Genomic DNA, 20362 nt, shown 5'->3' with positions numbered 1-20362 from the left:
TCAAACTGAATAACCTGTTTGAAAAATTTCAGTCCGGTTTCCGCCCTGGCCATAGCACAGAAACAGCCCTGGTCAAGGTCACCAATGATCTTCTGATGACTGCAGATACTGGTTCCCCTTCTATACTCATCCTCCTTGACCTGACAGCTGCTTTTGACACAATAGACCATAACATCCTCTTTCACCGCCTGCAATGCACCATGGGACTCTCAGGAACTGTTCATAACTGGTTCACGTCATACCTAACTGGCAGAACCGAACATGTCACCCTTAGCAGCGCAAAATCTCACATCCACAACGTCACCTGTGGTGTCCCACAGGGCTCTGTGCTTGGCCTCACTTGACACCAAGTCAAGTGTGTGACCCCTGGAATGTGTGGGGACATCAACATGTTGTTGTTGTAGGTTGAGGGAATCTAGCAGCTCCAGGAAATCAGCAGTGAGATAACCGGAAGTGGTCTTTACTCTACTCATCAACTCTGATCTGAGGAACTTTGTTTCTAGTGTCGACGACATTCCTAGGGTGAGTTACGCCCACTTCCGGTTTTGTTGCTAATATGCTAACATGATTGTAGTTTTTTTTTCGGTACATTGCCTATTTTGACGCTAATTTCTTCACTCGATTCTACTCATCAAGCCGGATCTGAGTAACTTTGTTTCTAATCTCTAGGGTATTCCTAGGCTGTGAGATGCCGACTTCTGGTTTTGATGCTAATATGCTAGCATGATTGTAGTTTTTTGTACATTGCCTGTTTTGATGCTAGTTTTATGTCTTTACTCTACTCATCAACTCTCATCTGAGGAACTTTGTTTCTAGTGTCGACGACATTCCTAGGGTGAGTTACGCCCACTTCCGGTTTTGTTGCTAATATGCTAGCATGATTGTAGTTTTTTTGTGCATTGCCTGTTTTGATGCTAGTTTTATGTCTTTACTCTACTCATCAACTCTCATCTGAGGAACTTTGTTTCTAGTGTCGACGACATTCCTAGGGTGAGTTACGCCCACTTCTGGTTTTGATGCTAATATGCTAACATGATTGTAGTTTTTTCTGTACATAGCCTGTTTTGACGCTAGTTTTATTTCTTTACTCTACTTATTAAGATGGATCTGAGGATCTTTGTTTCTAATCTCTAGGGCATTCCTAGGCTGGTGAGATGCCGACTTCTGGTTGTGATGCTAATATGTTAACATGATTGTAGTTTTTTGTACATTTTGATGCTAGTTTTATGTCTTTTCTCATCATGTCTAATCTGAGGAACTTTGTTTCTAGTCTCTACGAGATTCCTAGGCGGAGATACGCCCACACATCTGGTTTTGATGCTAATATGCTAACATGCTAAGTTTTGAGATTACTCCATATTCTGAATCTGGGTGTTGCTATACGCCTAGATCAAACCTTTCAGCCTGATCTGAGCATGCCAAGGCATTTTACATGCTAACAGGCTAGCATGCTAACTTTTGAAATAATTAAAATGCTTGTAGCTTTTTTATACAGTGCCTATTTTGACGCTAGTTTCATCACCTGATTCTACTCAACTCTGATCTGAGGAACTTTGTTTCTAGTGTCGACGACATTAAACAGCCATAAACGCTTTTCCTTTAATGATCTGAATGTGGGTGTTGCAGTCATAACAGAGATGTGTAAGGAGTAGATTATTCAGATGCCACCTCTGCACTTGACAGGTTCCCCAGCGAACCCAGTTAGCACCTTTTAATGACAATTAAACACAGCATGTTATTTGTAATAAGCTTGTTCAGGGATTCGTCAGGCATGTTCGTAATAATAGGAAAGCAGTTCACATTAATTACAGACTTTTGCATCACTGGTAAAAGGCTCAGGGCTCCGGCTGTTGATTTAATTACTCCAGTAATTAAATGAGTCACAGCTCACAAGTGACATTGCAGGCTGTGTTCGACGGGAGCTAGATTATGAAACATTTTGTACGTTAATGGTGGTTTCTTGGTGGGAACCCCCCCTCCCCCCCCCACAGTTTTCAGGTCGTTCAGCTTGAAGCTCATATTCCCCTCGCCATTTTTCTACCTTGCAGGTGTGCAGGTCAGGAACGTTCTGGCCTCATCCCAGCTCATTCAGACTCAGCTAGCCACTGTTTGGTGAGTGTCCACTGAATTCTTCACGGCCGCAGTGGTGCGCTTGGTTTATTTGCCCCTCTTAAATTACGTAGCTCAATCCTTTCAGCATCCACTCTATGCGGGCAGTGTGTGGCTCCACAGGTGAGGACCATATGTCTGTAACCTCAAGGTCGACAGTTCAAGTCCCCGGATTGGCAGTGATTTCTCTGCTGGTCCCCTGAACAACCTCTAATTGCTCCAATTGACCCTGCGCTGATTTCAGAAGCCATCATGATATTTCCAGGGCTGGTTGCTTTTCTTAAGTGGTCTGTTCCTGTTAGCACGCGTCAGGCAGCTGGTGCGACGGCTCGAGGCAGGAGGTCTGTACTTCTGAGTTGTGACTCATGGGATCCTACTGATAGGAAGCGTGTCGCAGGTTTTTAATGTGCTGCAATAATCACTGCTTTAAAAAAAAATAAAAAAATTTAAAGGCATTTTGTTTTTTATATGTCTGTCTCTCAAAATACTGCTAAAAAATATATTGTTAGGTGAGAATACATTTTATTATTACAGCTCACCTAACAAACTTCATAGCCTAGCCTAGCATACCTTAAACATGCTTGGAACACTTGCATTAGCCTACAGTTGGACAAAACTCAGGGTAAGTTGTCATTTTTTTGTAGGTTAGTTTGGTTTTTAAATTGGACCCCTCATGGTCTGGGTGAAGTTATGCTGGTCTTCGCCATCTGTGCACCCGGTTCGATTACTGACCTTCCCACATGTTCTCCCAAGGAACCTGGCAGATGTGGACAAGGACGGCCAGCTGACAGGGGAGGAGTTCATCCTGGCTATGCACCTGGTGGACATGGCGAAGGCCGGACAGCCGCTGCCCCTCACGCTTCCCGGGGACCTGGTGCCCCCCTCCGTCAGGTAGACAGCCGCCGCCGGTGGCCAATCGGTGAACCCGGCAGAGCAGTAAATAGAGCTCTGGAAAAAAATTGAGACCACTCTATACTGGAAAAAAAATCTGCTTGTTTAAAGCTGGTTTTGCTGGCAGAAAGGTACGCTGAGCGTCAGGTTGCTTCCAGGTTCTAAGTACGCAAGTGTACAAGAATATGGTGAAACGGGAGACACTGAGAAAGGCCAGAAAGCAGCCAGGTAAAGGGTGGAAACGACTTCCCAATGCTTGAGATGCCCGTTCACTTATCCGACAGTGCCTCATGAATCATGACCTCAAGTGACCTGTACTTGGTGGAAACGTTAAGTGCAGGTGTGAGGTGCACTGCTAGGACAGTTCATAACAGGCTCATAGAAGCAGGGCTGAAGTCCCATAAAGCAAGGAAGAAGCCCTTCATTAATGAGAAGCAGGAAAGAACCAGGCTGCAGTTTGCAAAAGAAAAAAAAACATTATTCACAGATCCATACCCATAAAGGAGAACTGAGTGAAACAAAAATTGGTGCTATGGTCTCTAACTTTTTTCCATAGTTATATGTAATGAATGGGGAAAGGCGGGGGGGTTGAATATGCTGTGTCAGGCTGGACATTGACCCATCTGGAATCACAGGCTAGGAGGCTTTGTTACAGAAAGGGAGAGTGTCCCCATACACTGAGATACTTCGACTGAGCCCAGCTAAGGGACTCCTGATGAGTGAGCACGGGAAGCTGTATGGTGGTTGTTCCTGTGTAGCCTGACTCAGAGTCTCAGGTTCTAGCACCTTCTACCTACACGGAGGCATGTTGTATTTTGCAGAACGGGGAAGCAGGGGGAATTGCTTCCTTTGAATCGCACCATCGTCCCTGAAGAAATTCAAGTTGAACCACCCCAGAAGCATTAGTAGAACGGACAGACGGATTTACACACACACACACACACACACACACACACACAAAGACAGGCACCTTCAGCTAGTGAATGTTTTTGGTGACACAAGTGTGTATTAGTGATGTGCCGTTCTTAGTATCTTTACAAAGAATCACCTGATTCACATTGAATTGCAGGAGGTCAAAGGTCACTGCCCCTATTGCCATGGTTACCACGTGTGCGTGTGCATGGCCCTCCTTGCAGTTTCGTTCGAGGACAAGCTAAAGGAGAACTTCCAGCGGGGAAACGCTGAGCTGGAGAGGCGGCGGCAGGTCTTACAGGAGCAGGAGCGGCGCGAGCAAGAGAGGCGGGCCCAGAAGGCCCGAGAGGAGCAGGAGCGGCGTGAGCAGGAGGCGCGGGAGCAGGAGAGGAGGCGGCAACAGGAGCAGGAGCGGCGGCTGGAGAGGCAACGCGAGCTGGAATGGCAGAAGGAGGAAGAGCGCTTAAAGGAGCTGGAACGCAAGGAGGTCAGTCTTTCTAGTATGGAATGCTAGCATTGTACTTGGGGTTAGGCAGTCGCTCTTTGGTCATTGGTCCAGTCCCAGCCAATCACATTTGGGTTTAGCAAATTAATGTTGTTGGCGATTCACCAGCACTGTTGCCTCATACCTTTCAGAGCTGGGGGTTGGAATCCCACCTCCACTCTTTGAGAGTTTCCATGTTCTCCCAGTGTTGTGTGGCCTTCCTCCAAAAACATGCCCTTAGGTGGTCTGGTGCCTTTAAATTCTCTGCAGTGCGAGGTTCTAGTGTAAGTGCATGTTTTGTGCCCTGCGATGGGCTGACATCCCGTCCAGGGTGTACCCCCCCAGCCTGGTGCCCTGTGCTGTCCTGGATAGACTCCAGGCCCCCCTGTGATAATTGGCTGGAAGTTAATAAAACTTCATTATTGTAACCCTGTGTTGGGCAAATACAGCATTATAACTAATTAAACTAGTTTACTGGTGAAACTCCGTTTATGTACATCTCTGAATGGCTGGGAAGGTTTGACAGCATGTATTTGGTTATTGGTTTAGCTTGTGTGTGAACGTGTGCGACCTGTGATTAGCGCGTGTGTGTGTGTGTGTGTGTGTGTGTGTGTGTGTGTTTGGTCGTGATCATGTGTGTGTCCCTGCAGGCTGCTAAGCAGGAGCTGGAGCGTCAGAGGAAGATGGAGTGGGAGCGGAGGAGGCGACAGGAGCTGCTGAATCAGAGGAACCAAGAACAAGAGGACATCATCAAGCTTAAGGCCAAGAAGAGGAGCTTGGAGCTGGAGCTGGAGGCTGTGGTGAGGACCAGGCCGTCCTGCACCTGTTTGCCCCGACCGACTGCATTCCCCTTCAGGAACGAGGAACAGCCAGCTGTTGAAATCGCACTACCAGAGACGCACGTTTTCCTTTCAGATGTCAATGGTACACATGCTTGTGTCCACAGCGACAATATTCCCGCCCTCAGGACTCATAAGACCACTGTTTAATTTCAGAGAGACAAGCACAAGCAGATCTCTGACCGACTCAGGGACGTCCAGAGCAAGAGGAGCATCCAGAAGGGAGAGCTGGAACTGATCAGTCAGAAGCAGGACAGCTGCCTGCTGGAGGTCAACGCCCTGCAGCGGCAGCTTGAGGTCTGCGGCCTTCCTCCGCTGCCGTCCAAGATCCCAGCAGCTATGGGACGAGCACCAGCTGCAACACTGATAAATAGATTCAACACGGTTCTTTTTCCATGTGATCTGGCGTTATGTCTGCTGTGCCACTCCTGTCTGATTAGCAGTCTTCAGATTTTGGCAACCAAGGGAGAGACTGTTCTTCACACCTTTCCTGGAGAATGTGCAGTTTTTTTGGGGGGGAATTTACTATAAAAGCAATAGATAGATAGGGTGAAGTTTCCAGGGAGGGTTTATTTCAGGATTCTCCAGCTTTCTGAGGGAGTTTGGCCTGTTTTTGTGCAGGAGGGGCAGAGGAAACATTCTCAGCTGATTGTGGAGCAGCAGAGATGCAAGGAGATCCTATGCAACATGGGGCTGAACAGTAGGTCTGGTGAGTCTGATCTCCCTGCTTCTCCCTGCGTTACCTGGCGCCCCCCCCCCCCCCTGCAGTCATTCTTGAAGTACTTAAATGTCATGGTGGCACATGGGTGGTACATGCTTCTTGTGCTTCTAAAATGTAGGTGTACACTACCAGACAAAAGTTCAAAGTTCAAAGCTATTTCACAAAGAGTGTTCAGCAAACCCGGAGATGCCGTCTTTAAAATTTTCTTTCTCTGTCTGGCGTTACTGTCAAATAAAGCTTTCAGGTCACTCCAATTTCTTTTTATACGCTCCGACATTATTATTTTTTCTTGAGCACGTAAGCATTCCTGTTCTGAGCCTACAGTCATCGGGTGTCACGGCTTTTAAATCCACCAACAGATATCCGTAAGGGACTTTTGTAGCGTCTTCGAAAGCTTCGAGAAAAAAATTTGAATGCCGCGGGTACATCTGCCTTGCCAATACACTCGTCTGTAATTTTTCTCGGGGGTTTTTAAATAATACAATATAATTAGCGTTGAGATTGATGGTCCGGCTCTTCTTACCTTGGAAGCAAAGATTCTGCACCAGATATATGATGCTTAGATTTCTGTGATGCGTGTACTTGGTAAAAGCTTTTTCCACCTCGCCGTTATCGCTGGCTTTTTCCATAAGGTCGTCAATGATGATCAAATTAATTTTATTTGATGGTAAAAGTTCGTCGTCACACAGAGACTCTGGGATTCCTTCCACAAATTTTATATTTTTTATTTTGCACAACAAATCATCATACAATGGTTGCCAGCAAGAATAGCACCATACGACGTTTTCAGGCACTCTGGACAATGTACAATCCACATTCTCAAGCAGTCTTTTAATGAAATAAGACTTGCCACAGTTGCTCGGTCCCGATATAATGCACGAGAATGGGTGCTGAAGTCTATTGTCGAACCCGTCACTAGAATCCATAAGGCAGTGTGGAATAGTCAGGCAGTAGCTGCCGCTTGGTGTACACAACCATGAAACACTTGTTGACTGTCTTAGTTTTCAAAAGGAAACCCCTTTTATCCCTCAAGATTTGCTGCGTAGATGTCCTGATCTCTCGAGGGGGGTCACGTGGGTTATTCACAAAATCGTGAACTAACTCTGTGAGGGATGCGATGTTGACAACTTTCGAATTGGTGTTGTGCAGCGTTATTCCCTTAACTTTCAAGTTTGTTTTACTTTTTGCGGTTCTGTACCCATAAGTTTTGGGACCCCCTGAAACAAATTCCACAATGTGGTCATCTGGGTCCAACTCGCTTGTCAGCTCACCAAGAAAGTCACCCAAAGGTGGCATCCAGTCCCCCGGCTTGCTGACAAAAATGACAGAGTCTGTATCATGGTACAGCGTACGCCGCCCCAAGCGGTCCATGAGGTTGTACAGCTCGAGCCTAGCATACGCGGTAGTGAACGCCGCAATAAACGTGTTGACGTGCCGCGGCGTGTTAGGGAGCACCTTTATGTTCCGCCATTGGACCATTGCCACATTGTCATTCAAAAAGGAAAAGTGAGACACATTGACCAGCTTTGAAAAAATGAACATGAGAAACTCATCGGGGTCTTTGATGAGCGTCGTACTTGACTGATTTATCCTCTGACCAAATTTTCCCCAAAGACTGTTTAAAAACAATTTGGAAATTTGGCGTTTCACTTTGTTCACCCCGATATTTTCGGGGTTCAAGCGGATGCCCTCCTTCTCAAAGTAGGTCTGAATGTATCTCTCTTTATCCTCAGCACTCTTTACCCAAGAGGGATAGCCCGAAGCCTCCTGTTTTCCCTTTAAATGGGTGTTAATATAGTCAGCAAAGAGTGTGTCTGTCCTGTCGGGGAAATGCCAGACCTCGTAAATCTTGGCAATTTTGTAGCCCTTTTCAACAGCCTTGTTGATTTCGATACTGCACCACGTACCGCTCAGAGCTCTCTGCTCATCTGAATGATTACAGATCCCCTGCGTCTCAGTTTCACAGCATGTTCTGCAAAGTGTGAACATGAGTTTACCACCGGACCTGTAAGGCAGAACCGATAGGTAAAGACCTCTCGGTGGGTAAACCTTGGCTTTGATCAACCCAAAATAGTTTTCCACACTGTCAAAATCGCGGTAAATGACAACGGGGTGTCCTACCGGGTACTCCTTAAACTTGTTGACAGAGGGGTAAAGGCTCGTGAAGTCGTAATAATCTATACGCTCGTCGCCCTCTGCTTTGTAGTGCAATTGCAGGGCGTTAGTTCTGCCGCCAAACAGAGCGTCCCAAGGATCGATGTGCTCTGGAAAGTCAAATTCCCTCAAGAATGCCTGTACATTAGCGTTTTCAGCCTTCAGTTTGTCCCACTGGTGTTCCCAAATAACATGTACATTGAGGTTGTACGTGTGTTTAAGGGCAAATATCTTATCCTGAAACTGCTGATGCATGTCCCCAAAACGCAGTTTTGTTACAGGATTCAGTGTGTTAGAATCAAAGCATTCTGGGCACCCGTGAAAAAAATTCGTACGCCGTACGAACCCCGTCGATTTCGGCATAGCCGTCGAGGTAGTAGGGACCCATTTTCACCTCCCCTCTACAGAGCGCGTGCTGAATCTCTAGTTTTTCGCTATGTGCTATGTATTCCAGCCACTGAATAGATGGCGTGGAGTATGCCTTTTGTCGCTTGATGTAATTATCTGGAGTGGTTAGCGCGACTGTATTTTCAGGCAAAAAACTCATGCAAAATTGTTTCATGCACACAGAGGCTATGGTGACACATTGAAAAGGGTCTAGATTACAGCTGTTTATAATCTCACCCCTGAACCTGAGACAGCCCTCTCTCAAGATGACAACATCATTTTTACAGTACTCTGCCATTTCTTTTCTAAAGTCAAACACCTCGCTCGCAACAGTACCGTACCACTCCATAAACTCTCTCTTTTCCTTCTCCATCATGGTTTGCACCCCGTATGCCTCTGGTGGCGGGTAGGGACCGACGTAATTTTGATTTTCTACGGTGTTCCAAAAATGTGGGAAATAGCCTTTCTTTTCGCTCTCAAAACCCAAAGCGGCGGGGAATGCGCTCAGCTTCATGGGCAGAAAGCAGAGGGAGTCAATGTATCTTTGGCTAAAGTCCTCGTCTGACACACAGAGCAGTTTGCTGCCCTGTGTGATAATGTGGGGTGTGATGCCATTTTCAACTAAATATTTCATGAGCAGGTAACTATCATAGCCTTTAGAGTTGTGCGCTATAAATGTGTATCCCTTGTATTTACGGTTGCGGTACTTTTTGAAAAATTCCGCCACACGACCATCCCCCTTAGCGGTCCAACAATTGCCCTCAAAGTCAATGCAGCAGATGTAATTAGCAATGTGCGTTCCCTCATCTTGTCTACATTCAAAGTCGTAAAATACATAGCGGTCTGTCAAGGCCTCAGTCTTTACTGGCTCGATAAAACACTGATGCTCACAATCAGGTGTCAAGTCCTCTTTACAAAAAGCGCATCTGGTATTTGGTTTACATTTATGACCCTTTCGATTATTTTTAGTGACGGGGTACCGTCGGTTACACTTGTCACAATACTTGACAGTGTCGCATGAGCTGCGTACACTGCCCCCGCCTAGTTGCTGTTTTGACATTTTATGCTGCTCGAAGCAATACCGCGAACGACAAAGACCCACAATCCTCACAATGTATGTACTGTCTGCGGTGCTTATGGCATTCGGGACTGAGACATACATTGCAGTAATACTCACATTTGTGATCTGATTTAACACTGAATGAGGCATAACAGTAATCACAGACGTATGATTCCCCAAAAAACGCACTCAAGCTTTTTATACCGAAATAATGCTGATCTTGAAGGTAGAGAAAGATTGTTTTATTACGAGGTTCGGGGTTCGTCTGAAATTTCTTAAAAATGTCAGACTTGTCACAGCGGTACCACACCACGATTTTGACCCCTAACATTCGCTCAAACTCTGCTATGCTTGAGAATGAGACCATGTCGGCATCAGTTAGACCGACTGATTCCTGCAAACGTTTAGCTTCTATCTCAGCAATCTCATGGGACATGTCAGGGTTTAAGAGGCGGACTACACAGTAAGCAAAGCACAGATTATTGCCAGAGTTTTCAGAAACAATAAGACACCTGAGCTTCTTTTGCAAAATGTCCGACTTTAACAGCTTTGTTAATTTCTGTCGATTGCCTGCCCCACCATTTCGATTATGAATAATCTGCACAACCAGCTCCAGCGTTTCATCGCTAAAAACCTCGGTATTACTCTGTGTAAGGTCGTCAACCATCGATAGCAGATCATTTAGATCGATCTCGCCTCGAACATGCATGGCTGTGTTATAATTCACTGAATCACCCTGCAGTTCCACCTGTATGATATCCCCAGGCCCCGCTCTGTCTGTATAACAGCCCTGTAGACATCTATGTCATCATGCTCAATCCCCTCAAAATGAAAGCGTTGCCTTATTTCGGTGTTGTTAAACTGTGGTCTACGTATTACATTAACAACCCCATCAGCGGCACCCCCACCATGTTGTTGTTCCACATTATCAACGTCCATAATTTCAGGGTCCACCGCCGCTCCATCTTCATCATCATTTAAATCATTTAAGAAGTTTTGTAAAATGGGGTCAAATTCACCCGGTTGCTCACCATTCAGTTCAGCAATCATCTGATGCAGTTCAGCGTACATGGCCGATCCGTCATCAGCGTCAAGCATTTGCACATCGGTGTCCGGTCCGCTGTCATCCGCGTGGTCGTCAGCCATTTCCACATTCATAGACACATGAGCATTCGGTAACCACCCGTCTACATTGTCTATAGCGTCACCCATATTAACATAGTCCATAGCCTCAACAGCTTCATGAGCACCATTCTCATTTAAAACATTTATTAAGGCAAGCATGTAGGGGTTAATTTCAGCCGGTGGTCCGTCATTCAGTTCATCAATCAGCCGAAGCAGATCGGGGTTCAGCGGCGTTTCACCATCGTCGTCATCATTTATATGCATGCTTCTACCCCCGTCAAAACTCCAATGCCGCCAGTTTTCTGCCATGTCTGTGCTTATTCTTTATATCTGATCAGACAAATCCGCCAAAAAATCACACATTTGATCCTGAAAAAGGAAAAAAGCTACCTTGAGCCCCTTCAGCCTCTCGGCCCGGGATACAGCGCCGTCCAGGGCGCTCGCAACCGGCCACTGCCAAGGTGTTAATTGGTCAATATCCCAATCTTGCGTCCTCTGCAGGGGTCCCGATAAGGCCCGGGATGTGGTCGCTGGATCACCGCTTGCTGGGCCCCCTTGGTCCGGTGTCACGACCCCTGTAGTAGGAGTACCCGGCGGCGTAGATTCCAACTGTTCTTCAGGTTCGCTCTGTGCGCCGTCGGTTGAGGTTTCGGCCGTCGCTAGACCCGCTTCAATTTTTTCAGCCTCAGCGATCAACAATTCATCATCGGCAGTGTCTTGGGGGGAGAAGGACAAAATCAGTCTTTAAGCATTTCATACAGAAAAATCCACGATGCAGGTATTGTTCCACGTACCGTTAAAACTATCCGTTCTTTTCCGCTTATGTTGTCCGTGGACATTCCCTTCCCGATTATCTCTGAAAATAACCGTCGGCGTGCTTAACAGGTCGGCGTCCTTATCTGCGACAGTGAACATAAACTTTCAGTCTTTCCACAATTTTAAAAACAGTAAATCCATTGATTTGCTTATCATTGATATTAACTTACCGCTATTCCAATCCTCTACTTCACGGGGCTTACTCGGGCTTGACACCGTGGAAAATTCTTGGTCAAAAGTAATCGCAAATGTTTTCACAATAGTGACAATTCAAACAATTTTAAAGTATGGACGAAAGAAATTTAACATACCTCCAGTTTGTCATTTCCATCTTTGTCGTAGTGAGCTGATCATCGATAGCGTTTCAAGTTCTTCTGTATTTTTGGTCGACAACGTCGCCCTTAATATAGGGGAAACTTTTTTTTTTTTTTTTTTTTTTTGGGGGGAGGGGTTGGGGCTGGACCGCCCCCTTCCTCGCTGTGGGGGCCACATGCTGTGGACACAGGGTGGCGCTAGCGACCCGTCTTTACCGCCGTTCGAGTTATTACCAGTTTTAAAATGCGCTTTTGCACCCCTATTAAATAATCGCGTACGTCTACTTTAGCCACATTGAAATAATTTTATTCATTAATTTATTACGGGGTAGTTTGTCGAGTGCTTTAGTCCTCAACTTATTTATTTTTATACTTAAATATTATAATTTGTGGTAATGATCGGTTTTTACACCTTGTTTAGTGTTGCGGCTGTTTGTCGAGTGCTTTAGTCCTTAAACTTTTATATATTTTATACGTAAGCATGTGTAATTAATGGTTTTTTATTCTTTGTTTAACACATTAGTGATACGGCTGTTTGTGGAACCAGTCGGATACCCTGTTGTTTAATTCCACCTCATTGCATAAATGGCATATCACACCCATACAAATTTAAAATAACGCTATAACGAAAGAATTTGTTGCTGCCTAAATTTCAGCCGTTCCTACACAACATCCTGCTGTTCTGATGAGCTAACCCCTGCCTAACGGCATTGCCAAGTATTGCCTGTCGACCCGAAAAAAAAGGTAGTTGCATTGCAAAGGTAGATGCATGAATTCTTGGTCCAGCGACAATTGTTCGCCATTTGACAGTTGCTTGACGCAAGGAGCTGGCTCAATAAAGGAAATGCTGTGTGGATCTACGCGCATGCGCTCGCTTAAACAAGAATTAACCGCGTTATACTTTGATTATTGCTGTCGAAAATGCACAGACCGCTTTACTTTATTATTCACATTGGCAGAAAAGTGCTTCATTCCTTAAAAACATTACGGTTATAGGGGTTTTATTTGCTAAAACAGGCGCTCCGCCGGCGTCGCCATTTTGAAAGGGAGGCGGCGTGGGTGCGCATGCGCCAAACGCCGGACTAGCGATCGGCCATTCCGCCCCGCGTTGTTCAAACAGAGTAGTCGCATGTGTCGGAGCTCCGGTATCGTTTCGTCCTATTTCTTCTAAAAGTTTGCCGCTTACATGCTTTCTCCAACCTGGTAAATATAACTAAAGTCTTTTGTGTTGGTTAAATGTAATGAGCGATCGCTTCTTTTAAAACGCCGGCTGTATGTTTATTGGTTTTGCTTGCGCTTGTTTAAATTTGCTCTTCTGCTGCTACTTTCGGGCATGTCTGCTTAAAATAACCCTGCTTTTTCTTTTAAAATAACCCTAAAGTTTTCCTTCTTTAAAACATTTTGGTGCTTTCTTCTTTTAAAATACGCCGCGGCGCTTACTAACAACACAGGGCCAGACGGACGCCCCCGCTGAACGTGTATGCGCTAGCTTGCCATTATCCTGCTCTATGTTTTATTATTCCTTAAAAACGTAATCAAAAAAGCACATTAATAAAATACATGTAATGTATTTTTATTCTATTAAAGCTTAATCTCCCAAACCCCCCTATCGGCAACACGTGGCATAAGCATGTATTAATACCATATATGGGCATAAACTCTCGACCAATCAAAATCAAGGATACGCCACTTCCTCTTATGACGTCAGAAGCGGAGAATTAAGCTCCGCCCAATGTACCACATAACAATATATTGTATCCCAATGCATCAGTGAAACCAAGCCAACCACAATGGAAGCGCATCAGCCACCTCCCGCCTCTGCTGCTCCTTCCTTTACTGCTTCTGAAACTGCATGTCCCACCCCCCCTCCCCCAGTCGCCAACCTCCACTCCTCACTTTCTTTATGTTCCTCTGACCCTGGCTCCTCAGTGGCACCACCACCCCACCCCCACCCAAAGAAAGCAGAAAAAGGACACAGGGAAGTGTCCTCACTGCGGCCAAATCCTTAATAGAAGGAACCTACGGATGCATCTGCGAAGACGTCACACTCCCATCCAAATGGACATTACAGCACAGAACCACCTCCGCACTCAGTGTATCGATCACACAAATGGAGTGTTTGCAGTGGCAAAGTTTTTTATAACACCCAGCACACCAGTACATGTCATTAAAAGGACATGGGGTCCTGACCAAAAAACAATGTGTGAGATGGATATCTACAGAAGTAATGCAGAGTTTGCAGAGAGATCGAACCTTCGTCCATTTGAGTGCCACCACATTCAGTCCCTCTCGTACTGTCCTCCGGCCAAAATGGACTCTCCATCACTTACAGAGGATGTTTTGCAGGTCATGGTACAAGACAAGCGGCTTGGGGAAGACAAAAAGGAAAGGTGTTTGGTCAGAGAGAAGCAGATGAGCCCCTCTGTCCTGTCTGGTGACTGTGTGTGGATCCCCCTACAAAAGCACATTTCTGTATATGAGTCAACTATCTCCTATTACTGTGCCTTTGTTTCCTCATCTGCACACAGACTACACACGACTGAACCACATTTCTTAGGATATCCGAAGATGGCGGCGCGTGCACATGCAGCGGCTCAGCACTCCGTAAAGCGCTTCCCGTTCTTAGGCATTTTATGGTGTTTGTGGAGACGTGGCTCGGTTCGACAATCCCGGAGGAGGCTATCCAGCTACCCGGACGCACTATACACGCGCCAACAGGGCGATCGACTCCGGTAAGAGCAGAGGAGGTGGACTGTGTGTGTACACAAATAACAGCTGGTGCACAGACGCTAAAATCACTGACACTCATTGCTCCCTGGACTTGGAGTATTGGATTGTAAAGTGTTGCCCCTTTTACCTACCAAGGGAATACTCGGTTGTTATGATCGCTGCTGTTAATACCCCCCCTCAAGCTAACACTGCTATAGCTCTGTGCTACTTGCTAACTCCTATTAGAAAGCAACAGAGTGCCCATCCGCCAGGGGTGTGTATAATAGCAGGTGATTTTAACCAAAGCGAATCTGAAGACTGTGCTCCCAAAATTGTACCAGCATGTTCAGTGTCCTACAAGAGGAGCTGACACTGCAGACCATGTGTACAGTAATATCAAGCAGGGTTTTACAGTATCAGCTTTCCCTCATTTGGGCCAGTCTGACCACATCTCCCTGTATGTAACTCCAGCATATAGACCACTCATTAACATGGTGAAACCAGCTCCTAGAGTAAGACGAGGGTGGCCAGAGGGAGCATCTGAACAGCTGCAGGATTGTTTTGACCACACTGACTGGTCCATATTCGAAGATGCTAACATCGACACCTACACCTCCACTGATCTTTACTATATAAAATACTGCATGGACATTGTCACCAGCACAAAACAAATTTGTATCTTTCCCAGCAACAAGCCATGGATGACCAAAGATGTTTGTCTTCTGCTAAAGAGGCGTAACATGGCCTTTAGGTCGGGTGACGCACAACAATACAGCATTGCCAGGTCGGAGCTGAGGAGGGACGTCAGAGACGCAAAGGCGACCTATAGAAGGCGGATTGAGAGCCACTTCGGCAGCTCCGATCCCAGACGTGGATGGCAAGGGATACGGCACATCACAGACCAAAACAGCAGTATCAACTTATCTACCGGCAACAGTGTTCCTTTGGCCGAAGAGCTCGATCACTTCTTCGGCCGCCATGAGAGGGTGGCTACAGAGACTGTTACGGCCCCAGCAGCAGCCATCAACAGGCAGGAGCTCATCCTGCAGAGTACTGATGTAGAACGGACACTTCGCAGTGTCAACATACGGAAAGCAGCTGGTCCTGATGGCGTCCCAGGGCGGGTGCTAAGAGACTGTGCCTGGGAGCTGGCTGGGGTTTTCACAAACATCTTTAATACATTAAAAACCTCTACAATAGTGCCATTATCAAAACAGACCATAATAACAAACCTCAATGACTACAGGCCAGTGGCATTAACACCTATTATTATGAAGTGCCTGGAAAGACTGGTTCTGAAACATATAAAGGCTGCTCTCCCACCAACACTGGATTCGTGGATACGAATCGAACCTCGAGGGCCAACCCTGCCAATGTACTAAAATCCACTTTTTCCCCTTTCTGTCGGTCTTTGAGCCTATAACCTTCTCGACCTTGAACGCGCGTCTCGGAGATATTTTGACTTTCTGCAGCTCCGCTTCATAAAATGTTCCCTCGAGTATTTCACCGCTCACGTCCCTCAATTTATATACCGGTGGGGATCTGGGTACACGTTCGCATATGACAAAGTACTCGTCCGTAAATGTCTGCTCGTACTTTTTGTCAAATATCTGACTGTGCTTGGAGACTCTCACAGTGTCCCCTATGTTAAACTTAAAACGTGGCCGTGTGCTTTTTTTCTTCAGGGGACCGTATAGATTATCAAATACTAGATGAGCATTATCGGGCCTGACCTCGGCAGGTTTCATTTTAATAGCGCTGTGAAATGACTGGTTGTACCCCTTTATTAGATCGTCCAACACGTCCACATATCGCCGGGTGTTTTTAGCCGTAAAGTACCTGTACATCCTCTCTTTTAACGTTCGATTAAATCTCTCTACGATGGAAGCTTTAAGTTCACTAGCCGTAGTGAAATGGGTGATTTTATGAGTTTTTAAAAGTTTCTGAAAAGTCCCATTTAAAAACTCCTTACCGGCATCCGTCTGTAGCTTGAGGGGGACGCCCCCCTCGGTTAAAATAGAATCAAAGGCCTCCTTTACAGCTTCCCCAGTCTTGTTTCTTATAGCACGCGCGTAGGCTTTTTTAGAAAAAACATCAATCACCGTAAGGAGGTATTTTAACCCCTCGTTGTATTTGGCCAGCCCTTGCATGTCGCATAAATCGGCCTGCCACTGATACATGGCTCTCGGAACAAACACTCTGTTCCTGGGGAAATTCTTTTTAACCGGTTTATGTAAAGTATAACTGTCTTGCATAGACAGCCAGTCTCTGATGTCATCAGCAGCCACTTTTTTCCCCGTATCTTGCTGCACGGCTCTCTGCAGTCTGGAGACACCTCCGTATGACCCCGGTTGGCTGGGGTCATAGTACGAACTGCTCAAGACGCGAGCTGTAGTCTTGGCAACAGACATGCTTTTCACACACTGAGTGGGGGGAGAGCGGGGTGCGGCGTTTTATAGCTGACTGTGGATGGGGGTTGTTAAGAGACTGAGTGAACATCAGTGAAATTTTGTGTGTTTTTTCTACATTTAACCCATATTGTGTAGTTTGTTTTTTAATTATTATTATTTTACAAAAGAGTTTAGCTGGGGTGGGGATCGAACCCACGCGGACATACGTCCATTGGATCTTAAGTCCAACGCCTTAACCACTCGGCCAACCTGCTCAGCATTTTTACCCGTTATTTTACAAAGACTATTACAACGGTATTCAAGTTTTAATTTTTTTTTATTTTTGCAATTAGTGAAAGATATATTTTAAAAAAGCTGGTATACAATTTGTGAAGGTTACATTTTCAAAATGCAGGTATACATTTAGTTACAGCCGTGACAGTTGTTGAGGTAGATTAGCGATGTCACATGCAGTAAAGTGGATATAGTGGCTTTTTCAACGATACATGTATGTAGAGTAGAAAGCATCTGATTAACATCGATAGGCTGCTTATCATGAAATTTAGAGGTGACTACATCTACTATTAAAGCGTAAAATACAAAAATGTGATTACAGTCAAATTCATTGTCAGGAATACAAGATAGACAAGCGCGTATGAGACTTTCGGGGGAATGTCTTTCACCCTCTGACATCAGTTGAGTAAGTAAATCCATCCCCCGCTGATAATTTTCTCCGACTTGAGAAATCTCAAATAACACTCTATGAAAGCAGCAACAAGCATAATCATCCCGACAATCACTTTTATCAATAGCACGCAACAATAGTGGACTAACTTTTTCTAAAAAAACATTTAACATAAACCGCCGTAAGGGTCTGCTGATACCGTTCCCCATCACAAGATGCTTTTTGTTTTAGTCTCGGGCCTCCCAACGAGTCAGAAATTCTTCTTCCAGGATCTGCTTAAACGCTGGGTTCTGTTCAAACAGATCTTGTTCCAGTCGAGTGATTTCCACCATGCCGTTGCGGGCCTCACGCAGATCGTACAGGATAGCTTCCACGGCCCCCTCCAACCTGCCGGCGGCCGCTCGGATGCCCAGGGTCGATAGAACGTGGGTCAAGGCGGGTGTCAGCCGATCGGTCCAGAGGTCACGCAACACAGAGTCAAAGTGTATGTAAAAGTAATTTCTGCCTGGAGGAAACAGACAAGGGTGTTGTCTCTGACTGGGGTGATCCACTTCACAACCGTAGCAGTTTCTCTCTTGATGCTTCCTGATGACTGAGGTTAAAAGGCCCACTATCATAGCCTTAATACAAGCCAACATCCCACGGCAGAGAGCCGGTCTGGAGAGAAGCGTGCAGATCTCAGGCGTCGGAGGGTCCTCTCCAGGATCAGAGGCCGGTGATGATGGGGGGGTTGGAAGGAGCTCCCCGGGATCAGAGGTCAGGGTTGCTGCTGGAGCCTCATTGTCCCCGCTTTCACCGTCGCTATAATTTGCTGCTGCTGCTGCTGCTGCCATGATGTTTGTGAAAAGGGGTTGTAACAGAGTCCACTTTATATAGCGACGGTGGGTGAGGGGGTGAGGGGGGTCCTTACGGCGTAGGTTTTGTCATCTCCCCGACTCTCCTTAAACATCGCTTGGTAGTAACCAGACTTTTCTTGAATCATCTGCATCCAAATCACTAACGGTATTCTCAGGCCAAAACAGTCGCATTTAGGCCACTGCCATATATTCACCATTCTCTTGTCCAGCTCCCCGGTCACGTCCCACTTCATAATGGTGGTACGCTGTTTACGAGCATCTCTATAGTGCATCTCCATTCTTCCAGTCTCGACCTCAAGGTCGGGGTCGGTGCTCTCCTCCATCATCGGGGTAACGACAGTCTTCAAGTTTCCCCATTCCGTTTCGGAAAAAGTCACCAGATACGGGTCGTCTTTCGGGGGGTCTGGGCCGTCTCCGGTGACCTGAAAGACGCGCAGTTCCTCCGCAACGTTGTCAAAGAGGCAGACCAGTTTATTCCCGTTGGGCAGCTCCCAGATAGCCCTCGGGTCTTCCGACGGTCGCATCATAGGTACCCGTCTACGTGCCGTATGAATCTTCCTGGGAGCCCCCGGAGGCTGCATAATGGCCTCCTGCTCCTGTTGAGTCTTAGAAGGTGAGGTTGAATCTTTCATTTCGGAAGTCCCAGACATGTCTGTATTTTTTGAAAAGATAGAGTTGGCCCTGCAGCGCGAAGCTCCCTATATTCTACACGGCCTGCTCGTGGGGGCGTGGTACGGATGAAGATGATGCCTCTAGGAGGAGGAAAAGGCCCCCCGCTCGACGTAATACAATTTAATTGTCTCTGTCACCCCATATCTGCACGGTCATGTATGACAAACAAAACTATAAACAGAATTTACTGGCGGGCAAATTGTCAGACTTGATGTATGACCAGGTGGTACGGCCTTGATGATGCTACTCGTGCCTGTGTAAGAAAATTATCTGTAATTTGGGACGTATGTGAAAACAAAACTTTAAACAGAATTTACTGGAGGGCAAAAGTGTCAGACTCGATGTATGGCCCGCGTGGCCGGGTAGGGGGGCGCCTCGATGGCCAGGTGGCACGGCCCTGCAGAATTTACTGGCGGACAAATTGACAGACTCGATGTATGTCTCGACTTATGACCTTTACAAATTGGCGCCATACGCCGATGTGATACAAACGCTCGCGTGAGGAAAAAACACACGGTCAAAACTAGCGCCGAGCGTTTTTATTGGACGATAGACCCTGCACCTCCTCCTCTCATTCTTTGCTCCAACTTTACCATTTTATCCCACAGTCTCTCACAGTTTCTCTCAGACTCGCGCAGCAGCACGCCTCTCAGCTCTCCCGCATCGCTCTCTCCGAGGATTATCCAAAGCCGTGCGGACCTTTCCGCGCTACCGCACCAGTATGTGAATAAGTCCTTTGCTGATTCTCCGAAGCCCGGGGACCTTACCACGCTACCGCACACCGTACGCTCGCGCTCCATCAGGTAACCCAGCCACGCTCACTCCCGCCCGCGCCCCACAAAATAATAATAATAATAACTTATTCAAATAACACACGCTCATAAGCACTCTCATCAATATCATTTTTAAAATAATACACACTCATAAGCACTCTCCTCAATATCATTTTAAAATAATAAACATTTAAAATAAGCATTTAAAATAATAAATAATTAAATCCAAATACCATTGCATCACTAACACAACCAACCCATGCCCCCTAAGCCACAATCATTTAAAATAATAAATAAATAATTAAATACAAATACCATTGCAGCAGTTACACAACCAACCCCCGGGGAAGAAGACAAAAAAAAATATTTAAATAAATAATTAAATCCACATGCTATTGCGTCAGTTACACAACCAAGCTCAACCCACTACAACATAAGCTCCGCCCACTGAACTTTTGAACGTG

General features: G+C 46.1%; 1 protein-coding gene, 1 long non-coding RNA gene and 1 other non-coding gene across 3 annotated transcripts; 2 read left to right on the top strand and 1 right to left on the bottom strand.

Annotated features, from left to right (window-relative positions):
- Positions 1-1637: 1637 nt before the first annotated feature.
- On the top strand, positions 1638-3906 carry LOC125726466 (intersectin-2-like). The gene is made up of 4 exons (XM_049002833.1): positions 1638-1641; positions 1992-2112; positions 2863-3000; positions 3822-3906. The coding sequence occupies exons 1-4, from the start codon at positions 1638-1640 to the stop codon at positions 3904-3906; spliced, it is 348 nt and encodes a 115-aa protein (XP_048858790.1).
- Positions 3907-4259: 353 nt separating this feature from the next.
- On the top strand, positions 4260-5461 carry LOC125726462 (uncharacterized). The gene is made up of 3 exons (XR_007388182.1): positions 4260-4399; positions 5047-5196; positions 5392-5461. It is a non-coding gene; the product is annotated as an uncharacterized LOC125726462 (long non-coding RNA).
- An 11642-nt stretch (positions 5462-17103) lies between these two features.
- trnal-uaa (transfer RNA leucine (anticodon UAA)) lies at positions 17104-17186 on the bottom strand. Its single transcript has one exon. It is a non-coding gene; the product is annotated as a tRNA-Leu (tRNA).
- Between the last annotated feature and the right edge of the window lie 3176 nt (positions 17187-20362).

Source organism: Brienomyrus brachyistius, unplaced genomic scaffold (genome assembly GCF_023856365.1).
Source record: "Brienomyrus brachyistius isolate T26 unplaced genomic scaffold, BBRACH_0.4 scaffold72, whole genome shotgun sequence".
Classification (NCBI taxonomy): domain Eukaryota; kingdom Metazoa; phylum Chordata; class Actinopteri; order Osteoglossiformes; family Mormyridae; genus Brienomyrus; species Brienomyrus brachyistius.
The sequence above is the reverse complement of the archived record's forward strand: the minus strand, read 5'-3'. Positions and strand labels throughout refer to the sequence as shown.